Below are 12342 nucleotides of genomic sequence, written 5' to 3'. Positions count from 1 at the left end.
TAAACAAAATATTTATATCAAAATATTATTTAATTAAAAAATTAATTTCATTTCATTTTAAATTAAAATTCTAAATCCTAACAAAAACAAAAATAGGTAACTAAATAAAAGCGAGAAGAGGTAGGCGAGTGGAGGTCACGCGAGGGTGGGGCAAGTCTGTCATCACAACTCATGCTGATTGTATTATCATACGTATAAATATATAGATACAGAAAGTCTGTATCTATATGCGCATATAAATATAAATATAAAATATTGAATGAAAAATGGTGCAGAAGGAAGAGTCCCTCCAAAAACCTCTTGGTACACCTCACGAGCCACTGTCCCAATTTTAACCGACGCCAAAATCCTCATCGCCTCCCTTGGCTTCAATTTCAACAATCAATTTGATTTGCAGCGACGATTTCGTCAGAGATTCACGCGGCGTAGGTTGCGTCGCCGCATTGGACGGGGGAATTCGATCGGTTGTTGTTATCTGAATTCTGGCTCGGCATCGGTGTCAGGAGTTTGGTGTTTGCTTTGTTTTTTGCCTTATTCGTCGCTGTAGGTTTGGATTATTTGGGAATGGAGTGCTGGGAGACGCCGGTCAGAGTGGACGATGAATTCGAGAAGTTCGTGATTAGAATGAACCCGCCGAGGTGGTGATTTTTTGTTATACTTACTGTGTGAAAATTTAATTTGTTGTTATTTAATTGCATGTTGAAATTTTGGTTTGAGGAAGATGATGCTAGTTTTTTCAATTTGGGGAATCTTCGTAGGGTTACTGTTGACAGTGCATCTGACGAGAAGGTGACTCTGATCAAGGTACTAGAATTGGTTATATTTGTTTTATTCTGGCGTCGGATTCGAAACAACGCTCAAATGAGTTAATTCCTTCGAAAACAAATTGTCTGTTTGATCTGTGATTTTGATTTTGATTTATCTGCTCTTGTTTTTTCCCCCAAATTTTTTGTGTGTTTTTGCAGGTGGACAGTGCAAATAAGAAAGGAAGCTTGTTGGAGGTTGTGCAAGTTCTTTCTGATATGAATCTGATAATTAAGAAGGCTTATATTTCATCAGATGGTGGATGGTTTATGGATGGTGAATTTCCTGTTCAATCTCTGTATTGATTCATTTATCTATGGATTTCAATTTTGATTTAGTACTTTTTTTAATTGAAACGCCATTGTTTTGGTTTTTTGATTGATCAAATGCAGTTTTTCATGTGACTGATGAATTTGGGAATAAGGTGTATGAGGACAATATCTCGGATCGAATTCAACAGGTAAATAAGCAACAATATGTATTGGATTACACTTCAGTTATGTTAACTTTTTAATATTAATGGATTATGAAACTTTTGCTTAGTTCTGAACAGTTTTACTCGTTTAATGTCGAATCGATTCTTCTATTACTTTCTAGGCCGGAGTTAATAACTGCATTCATGTCCGTTGTCGCGTAGTTTGTTGTTTTTCTTAAATGTTTGTGACATTTGGTTGTGGTAGAGATCAAATAGCTCAATTATCTTAAAGAAAATTTAGAAGGAAACTCACATTGAAGAGTTCATAAAGTCGATATTATGATTGCATTTGGAGTAATGAAATCATTTGTTTCGATTATTAAGCGCAATACTTATTATTCAACCCTCTTTCTGGTACCAATAGAAGAATCCAAAAATGCAATAACCATGCTTAATTGCTCGAAAGTCTTTCGATTAGATGCTACCATTCTTTACATTGGCTCCATTTAGACAGAGCCTTTTAGAGTTCTTGAGTTTCGAAAAAACTTAAAAATAATAAAAAAAGTTAGAATTTGATGTGATATTTTTGAAAAAAAAGTTACGGAAGTGTTTTGTATAAACAGAGTTATTGTAAATTGGTACTATCATGAGATAATGTTGTTACTAAAACTCCTTTTACAGTCATTGGAACGTACGATCAGAGGTCGCAGTTTTCGATCCGTAGAACAATCCGTCGGCGTGCAATCAGCTGCCGAGTGTACAGCCATTGAATTATCAGGCACAGATCGTCCGGGGCTGCTCTCGGAGATCTTTGCAATTCTCACGGATCTTAAATGCAATGTAGTTTCTGCCGAAGTATGGACACACAATTCAAGAATGGCCGCGGTTGTATACATCACCGACGAGGCTACCGGACTGATGATTGAAGATCCCGATCGTCTCACCAACATAAAAAGCCTCCTGCTTTTTGTTCTAAAAGGCAACAGAGAATGGCGAGGCGCCAACACCGCCGTTTCTGTGGGCTCGACTCATATGCAGAGGAGGTTGCATCAAATCATGTACGCCGATCGTGACTATGACGATCAGAATCCGGGCAGTGATGCAACCGAACGAACCAAACCGTTTGTGACAGTCGAGAACTTCGTCGAAAAAGGATACACTGTCGTCAACTTGAGATGCCCCGATCGCCCTAAGCTTCTGTTCGATACGGTCTGTACCATTACGGATATGCAGTACGTGATTTCCCACGGCACCATTAGCGCCGAGGGCCCCGAGGCTCATCAGGTAACCCTTATTAATCTCTCTCGTTGTCGATTTTTTTTTTTTTTTTTTTACGGTTTCCGTAGGGCTGTTAATGAGCTAAGCCGAACAAAATTTTAATTGTTCGTGTTCGTTCGTTAAGTGTTCGAGCTCAGTTCATTAATAATTTTTTTTGTTTGAATTCGTGTTCGTATTTGGCTCGATTAAGCTCGTTCGAGCTCGTTTGTCTTACTGTTTTTAATTTATATATAAATTATATGTATATACTCCATCCGTCTCAAAACAATAGTCCTATTTTGCTATTTTCGTCCATCCCAAAACAATAGTTAACAAGCTCCCCGCCTTTTTATAAAGCTATCCTTATTTTTTCACAATAATTACACAGGGGCATTTTTGTCTTTTAGGAATATTTTTACACCACTATCAATATAATATTATTATTTCTTAATTTTTATGCACATCCCAAATGTTTCTATTGTTTTGGGACGGAGGGAAGGAGTATAATATTTATAATAAATATATTATTTCAATGAGTCTGTTTATGCCGTTCGACTCAACTCGTTAACGTTCGTGAACGAGTTTTAACTGAGCTGAATCAAGTTGAACTGATCACGAATGACTCGGTTTGTCTAAGAGCTTTGGCCGCGCATCATGTTTCTATTTTCATCTATCGAACCGCGTCAATCTTTGTCGTTTGCTTCGATTTAGGAATATTACATGCGGCATATCGACGGATGCCCCATCAGCTCAGAAGCTGAACGGCAGCGCGTGATCCATTGCTTGGAAGCGGCAATAAAACGACGAACCTCCGAGGTAATCCACCGAGCCCCAAATATAGAAAACAATAATTTCAAATCAATCTCGTTTATTCCATTTCGAGAATTAGCAAACATCGACGTAATGCAGGGAATCAGACTCGAGCTATTCGGCGACGACAGGGTAGGTCTTCTCAGCGACGTTACGCGCATATTCAGAGAGTACGGTCTTTCGGTCACCCGGGCAGAGGTCACGACGAAGGGCAAGCATGCCGTGAACGTTTTCTACGTGGTCGACGCATCCGGGGGCCCGGTACGACGGGAAACAATCGAGGTTGTTCGAAAACAGATGGGAATGACGGCACTCGTCGTGAAGGATGAGGTGCCCTCCGTTCCGCCCCCTCGACAGGCCCCCTCGAAATTCTCTTTAGGTAATCTCTTTCGCTCAAGTTCGGAAAAATTTCTTTCTAATTTAGGCCTAAGTAAGTCGGGATCGTGAATTATCGACATTGCTAGGGTCGGGAATAGGATCAAATAGTGATAATTGGGTATATATGAAGTATCGGGATTAAATATATATATATATATGTAATGTGTATATTATGTTATATATATATATATAGGGAAAGTTACTAAATATTTGATTTGCAGTTGGTAATTGTTTGGATTATTTGAAAAGATTTGGAGGGTTTTCCAAATTGGTGATTTTTACTTTTGCTTATTAGATTCATGTGTGTGTGTGTATGGGTCTCGGGTTTGTTTCTTTTGCCTAAATCTCATGTTTCTTTGTATTTGGATTCTGCATTATTATTATTATTATTTTTTTTCACTCACAAAATATCTTATTATATATTATTTTAATATCAAATTCAAACTAATTTTTTTTCAAAGAAACCTACCCTGAGTTTGTTTTTGTTTTTGAGAATAATATAGTAAAATTTGTTGGTTTGATATAAATAAGTGTTCGATCCAATTGTTTTGAATAAAAAATATTAAATAATAATTTGTACTCAATGAACAGTGAAAATAAATATTTTAAAACACAACCAAATGAAACATGGGGTTGGTATCTTCTTGATTTTGTTTTGATTTATTATTATTATTATTATTATTATTTCAATAGAAATATTTGAAACCATTTTCTAAATGTCTGGTTAAATCTACATTAGTCATACAAAATGTGTAGAGATTGTATAATTGAATGGTAAAAGAATGTTTAGAAATTGAAAAGAAACTCTGGGTGTGTTTGTTTGGGGGATTGGATTAGATTTTTACTATTCATCTCATTTTCTCTCAAAAAAATATTAAATCAAACATCTATTTTTTATTTTTTATATTATACTAAATATCAATTTTACATTCAAAACATCACATCAACACCTATTTATATCACATCATCAAATTATTCAAATTCAAAATTTCTATTATTCAAATCTCAATTCAAAATTCAAAACCCGAGACAAACACACCCAGAGGATATCTTTTGACCTCAATCATACAAAATAGAGAGAACCATTTTATGATGATGACTTTTTGATAGTGTTGAAATGATTGTGGTAATGATATTACATTTTGATTTGTGACATAAACAGTTAGTAGTGCTATGTGAGTGTGTCAATGTGTCTATAGATGTATATATATATTAAAGTATTTGCACAATCAATTGATTAATTAATTAATTATTTAATTCCAAATGTGGGAAGATTGCTTTTAAAATTAGTAAAAAGTTGTTATGATTGGTATGGTAGTGATGAATGATTGCCAAAATCAAAAGTTTGGTGTACTAATAATTGGTCACATTGGACTTGTGACCGTGGGGTCATGGCTTCGAACTCCCAATATCTTAAGTTATTTGTCACACATAGTTCGCCTAGTGTGACTTTCCGTCGGGCTTAGTTTGCAGGATATTAGGTTCGGCCGGAGTTTACCCAGTGCGCACTTTCGGGTAACGGCTGCGAGTTCCCACGTCATCCAAAAAGAAAAAAATTATAAATAATATTGATTTGAGACCAAGATTTTATTTAATTTCATTTCAACCAATAAATTATGATATTATTTTTTTTTAAACGAATAATTTTGTTATAGTTTTAAAATATGAATTAAAATATGGTATTAAAATAAATTTAGAATATGTTATTAAATATTTTAAAATTTATATATCAATAGTAAATATTATTTAGTTGAAAATAAAATTAGATATATGCTTATTTATTTATAATTAACATAAATTAATTTTTATGAAAGATTGAAAATTTTAAATAGAGATAAAAATATTTGTTTATTAATAAAAAAATAAATATAAAAGAATTTTGATGGATCCTTTCTAATATATGATGTTATATGTAAAAAAAAAAGAAGTTAATTATGCTAATTTATATTTGTTAATTATGTATTGAATTAGTAAATTTTACTAAATATAAAAATATATAAATAGAGTGGAAAAAATAAAAATTAAATTAAATTGTTTTGGGATGAAGGAGCATATTCTAACCATTATTTGAACTCAAAACATAAGTATTAAAAGTGTATCAAGTGAATAATGTCGATTTTGAAATATAGTGAAATTAAATTGAGTTTGTTCAGTTGTGATTTGAAATAAAGTGTGGATTTGAGTTTTTTGTTTAAATAATATTTTGATGTGATATTTTGTAAGAAAAAAAAAGTGTATTAAAAGTATATCAAGTGAATAATATTGATTTTGATTTGAAACAGTAAAAGAACACTAGTAAAAATATTTACTTGTGAAATTTTGATTTGCTTTTATGTTTTGGTTTTGAATAGTAAAATTTTAAATTGAAATAATTGCTTGTTGTAATATAAATATGCAGTGATACGATATTTTGAATATAAAATTAACATTTAATATAATACTATAATAAATAAAAACAAGTATTTGACTTGATATATATTTTTAGAATTAAAAAAAAAATTGAAATAGTAAAATCTTTTAAAAAATCTCTCAAAGTAAACTCGTCTGGGAAGTGTGATTCAATGGTAGGTATAAATTTCATTTCACATGCCCTTTAGTCATTACCTATGTATTTTCTCTGTCATTTAACTATATATATTTAATATTTTCACAAAAAATCATACTCATTTATGTAATAAAAAATATCACTTTTCCTTTATTTTTATTTATTTATTTAAAATTTCTTTTAACTTATAAAAGGAAAAATAATAATGATTCTTATTTACTTTTATTAAAGTTTGTATTCAACCAAATGAATATAAAACTTAATGACTGGATGATTTTTTTTTATTTTAATATAATTAAATCAAATTAATAGGCAAGAAACTAAAATAGTCTTACATATAATATATATATATATATATATTTTAACTATAGTTAACATTTAGTAATAATTATTAAATTTCACACCAAAAGTAAGCGTTTAGTTATAGGAAGAAATATTGAATGAGGTTATTCAATTATCTAATCAACATTAAATTAAATCACTTCCATTTGATTGAATTACATATGAAAGAGAATACAATAATATTTGTATGTATATAGGTAAATTATATTTGTATTTTAATTAAATATAAAGGACTATATATTTATAATATTGTCTGCTTTTATTATATATGTTGATCTGATCAAATCAGTCGAAAATTTGTCTCCTTCGATTTATTATAGTAAATTAAAAATTGATTTTATATTCAAAATATAACGTCAATACATATTTAAATTTTTGTATATACGATAATAATTGTGATACTATATCTCATACAGAGTTTAGATTGTATATTTGTATGATACAAAAATTAGAATATTATGTGAAGCGGGTAAGCTAACATGATGAAAAAATAAATTTTAATATGTAAACTTATGAATAAATATAACCTTAAAGAGTATAAATTAATAATCGTAATAACTTTTTTGCTAAAAAAAAAAATAAATCTCATAGTTTGTGCATAAATAAAACTAAAAAAATCAATATAAACTTTATGGACATAAAAAAAAATATATAATTTACCTTGTACATGAATATATATATTTGAACATACACACATCTAACTCTTCCTTTTTATTAAAAAGGACGCCGGCCGCGACGGGGCATTGTCCAAATTGTCGAGTCTATGAAATTTATTTCGCAATTTCTCCGCATTTGCAAATAACTATCTTCTTCTTAGGACGACCTTTCGGTCCATCAACTTCTTGCTCTTCGATTAATTTCACAATGTTCATGCTTTTTTCCGAAACTTTTCCGAACACAAGTGGATTTGTTGGAGTCTGATCGAGGCATAATTAACAACATAAATTACTAACATATATATATATATATACAAAAATACGTACGTGTATCTATCTATCTATTTAATTATTTTTTTTTATCTACACATATATATACGATAACAACAATTTACTCTAATTATGATTTTGTAAAAGAAGAGAGTATTTGAGGGCAAATTTTCAAAACCAAATTAAAAAAGAAAAAATAATAAAAACTTTAGGAATATTTTAATAGATAGTACTCCTCCGTTCCATAACCAAGTATCTATTTTTTCATTTTACTCTATCCCATAACAAAGTATCCATTTTTTTTTAGTAATTGTACTATCGACTTATCATTACAAATACCCTTACAACTTACGATATATTACACAAGGACCATTACCTTTATATTTATTTTAGTCATTTCTACTTTATTCCTACTGTATCCCAATATAATACTAATATTTCTACAACTACATATAAAAAGCAAATGGATACTTACCTATAGGACGGAGGGAGTATATATTTTAAGAACTTGAAAAATAAGATCGATAAGAAAATATTTTAAGAAATTAAAAATTAAATGCAGGCTTAGCTTACCATGTTGGTCAAAATGAGAAATTGGCTTCCGTAGGCGTCATCATTTTCCCTAATTCTTTTCATCACAATATTTCCAGCTCCATTTTCAGACACTACAAATTAATCTCAAATTCAGACTTTAATTTTTTTTTTTTTTAAAAAAATAAATTTAAGGAAGAAGGTAAGGTGTAGGAATTACTAACACTTAGTTTCCTCTTTGTATTCAGCTCCATATATGCTTCTGCCAACTTTACCCTGATAAGTTTATATATATATATATATATATATAGTGGTAATACAAATTTATCTTGATGTTGTTTGGTTCACTTCTATTTGAGATTTTTCAAAATTTCTACAATTTGACAATTCAAAAATTTTAAACTCATGATCTCGTGATCATGAAATATGAATCCATGGCACACACAAGTTATGTCTTACATGTCACACACTATGGCATCCAAATTACTTTTATTTTTTTTATAAAAATAGAATAAAATCTAAAATTTATAATAAACATAATTATTTAACATGATATTCTAAAGTGAAAGTAATAAAGTAAAAAGTACTTAAAAGGAAAAAAACTAAAAGCATAACATAACCTTGAATGTTTTTTAATAATAGTATTTTCGAGTTGATAATATGTGTCAATAGCCCAATATCTACTACATAACCTTGGTTAATATAATTAAATGTATTTATCGATAATCCTTATTCCATAAATTAAACAAAATATATATTCATCTTAATTTCCATATTATATTATTTCTTTCTATAAAGATTTTAATTCATAAAGCATTTTGAAATCCCAAGTTTATCTAAACAAACCCACAGAAAAAAAGTAATGTTCTGGAATGCAAAATAATATGAATAAGAAGGCTTACATTTCCATATCGAAAAGCGCCTCCATGAATATAGAAATTCTTTATAACATGGTCGAACGTGGAACCTTTGTACCCGAACCCCTTCTCCCCTGTTCAATCAAAAGCTCAAAGAAAATCGAGTGAGAGTTAAAATCAACAATAGATAATGGAAACATGTCGTGGTAATATTATTGACTTGCACCTGTGCATAGAGCTCGAAAGTTTTCGACAGTTTTTGGCGCAACCTTACCATACAGTTCAATCTCAATTCTGCCTCCAAGCTTCTCTTTTGGTTCTCCAATCCTTACTTCAAGATAAACTCTTTTAGTCACTTCGGGTGCCTGGATTATTAAGAACAATGTAGATTGTTACTTATGAAGTATCATGAAAAGAATTGGAAGCTATCACTTATTAGGATTGAGTAATGCTTGGAAATTAAGGGGGTGTTTAGTTTAGATGATGGATTTGCAGAAAAATTATAGAACGAAGGAATCGAGGAGAAACTGAGAATTAGTTCCCTTATTTGGTAAAATAGAAAATTTAGTTGAAAAATATACAAAATGCAGCTATTTGAATGGATTGAACATGAATAAATAATTAATTAGACAAAAGAAAATCTTAACGAGACTTTTTTTTTTTAAAAAAAAATATAAATTATATAAGATGTTTTGTAAGATTAGTACAATTTTTTAAAAAATAGTAAAAATTAAATATAATTTTTGTAAAGTTGAAATAATATAATTTTAAAAAGTTACTGCTAACATTTATTTCTCCCTATTTTATTTCTCTTATTCAAAAATAGATATAAACATTTTTATTTTTTTACTATCAATTCCCTATACCAAACACACTCTAAATGAAATTACAGAAGAGCATGGGGAACAAAGTTTATCATGGGAAATAGATGAATGGTAGCTTATTGGCTTTACAATATTTTGGAAGAAAGTGACATTATCTCCATCTTTCATTTATTTTTTGAGTGTTTGATTTTTTAATATTAATTATTATATCAAAACGTAATATAAATTAAAAAAAATATTTTCATTAATGTATACTAATAGAAAAAAATTTGTATAAAAAATTATATAAAAATATTTTTAATATTAAATTATAACATTGTAAAAGATAAATATAACCCTTAAACTGATGTAGAGAATACTTTTCTTCTGATGGATGATAAGCTACAATTGGTGTTATTCTATCACCCCAAGCATTAGGCGATGATCAAAATTGTTCAAACACTTCCAAAATTTGGTATTATTCTATTATTCAAACATCAGGCGCTAATCAAAACTGTTCAAACGAAACTTTGATTGCCAGGAACAGCAAAAATCAGAGTACTCGGATAATCAAGCACAATATACTTTCGTTTCTCTGAGGATTTTACTGCACTGCTCAACGTGTTTATTAACCAATGATTCATTATTCAAAGTTTCAAACAATTCAAAAATTTAGTAATGCTTCGGATTCGTTTAGCATAAACAGTTGTATATTTTCACCTCTCCAGAATTCAAACAGTGAAATCAGATGAGAGAAGCGATCAGATGCACAATTCATAAAACCTAACTAAGCTCGGAGACGAGGAAGACGATAAGCAACTTAAGAGCGCGTGAATCGACAGGATATGAAAATTAACTTTTCGAATGCAGAAGATATTCTCAAACTACACCAAAATTGGAAAATAATTGAATTAACTCCATCGAAGAGACATACCTCGCCAGTGATTCGGATTGAGAAAGTCCTGCAATCCATTCCGCGCCGAACTGGACAGAGTAGATGCAAAGGCGAGAGGCTAATCGAAGCAGATGAGAATCTAGCCGGTGAAACCAACCGGATCTCAGTCTTCCGAAAGCTGGAAGACGGAAAAGAGCATGCTGCGATCGGTGTTGTTCTGGTACGCGAGAAATTCGTCGGATCTGAAACTGAGCTCCTGCTTAACTGAAACTTAACCAAAAAAAAAAACAGAGAAAAACAAATTCAATGTACAGCGCCAACAAATTTATAACAATAAACCGTGAACTGATCCAAATTAGGGTTTGGAATGTAAAGCTGTCCGCACCAGAGACGCAGAGGGCACCGCCATTGTTGCAGCGGAGGTGCAATTGTAAATGGCTGAAGATTGGCGGGTATACACACGCACATGCATATATATATATAGACACAGCTCACACCTAGTGTGTTTATTTAGGATATTGGATTTTATATATACTATTCATTCTATTTTTTATCCCAAAAATATATAATTAAACATCTATTTTTTATTTTTTATATTATACTAAAAATCAATTTTACATTCAAAATATCATACAACTATTCAAATTCAAAATTTTTACTATTCAAATCCCAATTCAAAATTCAAACCCCAAAAAAACACACCCTTAATGTATTCTTTCTTTTAACGTTTATAATAAAGATACGCATCATGTATAGAATGTTTGTTTGTATTTTCAATAATAATAAAAATAATGCGTTATCAAAATAAGTAATAATAATTAAAAAAGAAAAAAAGAATTGCATTGCTATTTTTATTTATATATATTTTGGCGTGTATATCTTAAATCATTATTTTATATTAATATACGGTCCAAATAAAAAGAAAAAATAAAATTACGTATTGTATAATACAAAAGATAATAACATTTTATATATAATATATTATACAAATATATATTTTTTAAGATTAAATAACAGTGTGTTTCTTTTGATTAAATTTGAAAAATTTTAGTTTATTTGATATTAAAATAATATTCGATAAAATATTGTATGGGAAAAAAAAGTAAAATTGAAAAAAAAAAAAAAAATGGGGTAAAAAAACATAAAACATTCTCAAATTATTTTTTCTATTTTTTATTTTATAACCACTTTTTAAATTTTTATGTGTGTGGGTGTTGTCAGTTGTGTCTTTATTATATTCCCGTCCTTGTCCTTTGGTATTTTAATTAACCTCTACAGAAGAAAAGAATACTTGTGCTGTGTGATCCTCGTTTGTGAATTTACACCATTTTTATATTATTATTTTATATATTATAGAATTAAAATTTTATTTTATATTTAAAATATAATATGAAATATAAGAATTTGTTTAATTATGATTTGAAATTAAATGGTAATTGAATTTTTATTTAAATAACATTTTTAATATAATATTTTGTAAAAATAAATAGTATTATATCTTTATTGAAAATTATATTAATTCAATAAATCTTATTTGAAATTAAAAAACAAACAGGTACCCCTTAAATTTACTTTGTATAAAGAAGATATAATATCATTCTCTCGGTCCCACAAGAAGATTGTTATTAATTTTTTACGTATTGATATTTAAATATTAATTATTATATCAATACGTAATACAAATCAAGAGAAAAAGACAAAAATATACTCCATCTGTCCCAGATACCATGTCCACGTTGCCGTTTCTGTCGGTCTCACATGCCATGTCACTTTCAGTTT

At 29.6% G+C, this 12342-nt stretch overlaps 2 protein-coding genes across 3 annotated transcripts; one reads left to right on the top strand and one right to left on the bottom strand.

The window, feature by feature from the left end:
- Nucleotides 1–260: 260 nt before the first annotated feature.
- Nucleotides 261–4021, top strand: LOC127241547 (ACT domain-containing protein ACR4-like). Its single transcript, XM_051260668.1, has 7 exons — nt 261–638; nt 759–804; nt 966–1080; nt 1197–1264; nt 1901–2503; nt 3188–3292; nt 3386–4021. The coding sequence occupies exons 1-7, from the start codon at nt 565–567 to the stop codon at nt 3731–3733; spliced, it is 1359 nt and encodes a 452-aa protein (XP_051116625.1). The 5' UTR covers nt 261–564; the 3' UTR covers nt 3734–4021.
- Nucleotides 4022–7160: 3139 nt separating this feature from the next.
- Nucleotides 7161–11022, bottom strand: LOC127241411 (photosynthetic NDH subunit of lumenal location 5, chloroplastic-like). 2 transcript variants are annotated; one of them, XM_051260447.1, is made up of 7 exons: nt 10949–11022; nt 10603–10827; nt 9092–9230; nt 8911–8999; nt 8233–8284; nt 8051–8142; nt 7161–7468 (listed from the first exon to the last, which is right to left on the bottom strand). In XM_051260447.1, the coding sequence occupies exons 1-7, from the start codon at nt 10970–10972 to the stop codon at nt 7322–7324; spliced, it is 768 nt and encodes a 255-aa protein (XP_051116404.1). In that variant the 5' UTR covers nt 10973–11022; the 3' UTR covers nt 7161–7321. The 2 variants fall into 2 exon arrangements, with proteins under 2 accessions (XP_051116404.1, XP_051116402.1); XM_051260445.1 differs by having other exon boundaries at nt 10603–10833; nt 10949–11003.
- Between the last annotated feature and the right edge of the window lie 1320 nt (nt 11023–12342).

The sequence above is a fragment of the Andrographis paniculata genome, unplaced genomic scaffold (genome assembly GCF_009805555.1).
Source record: "Andrographis paniculata isolate CXL003 unplaced genomic scaffold, ASM980555v1 Contig82END, whole genome shotgun sequence".
Classification (NCBI taxonomy): Eukaryota; Viridiplantae; Streptophyta; class Magnoliopsida; order Lamiales; family Acanthaceae; genus Andrographis; species Andrographis paniculata.
Note: the sequence above shows the minus strand (reverse complement) of the source record. Positions and strands in the feature narration are given on the sequence as shown.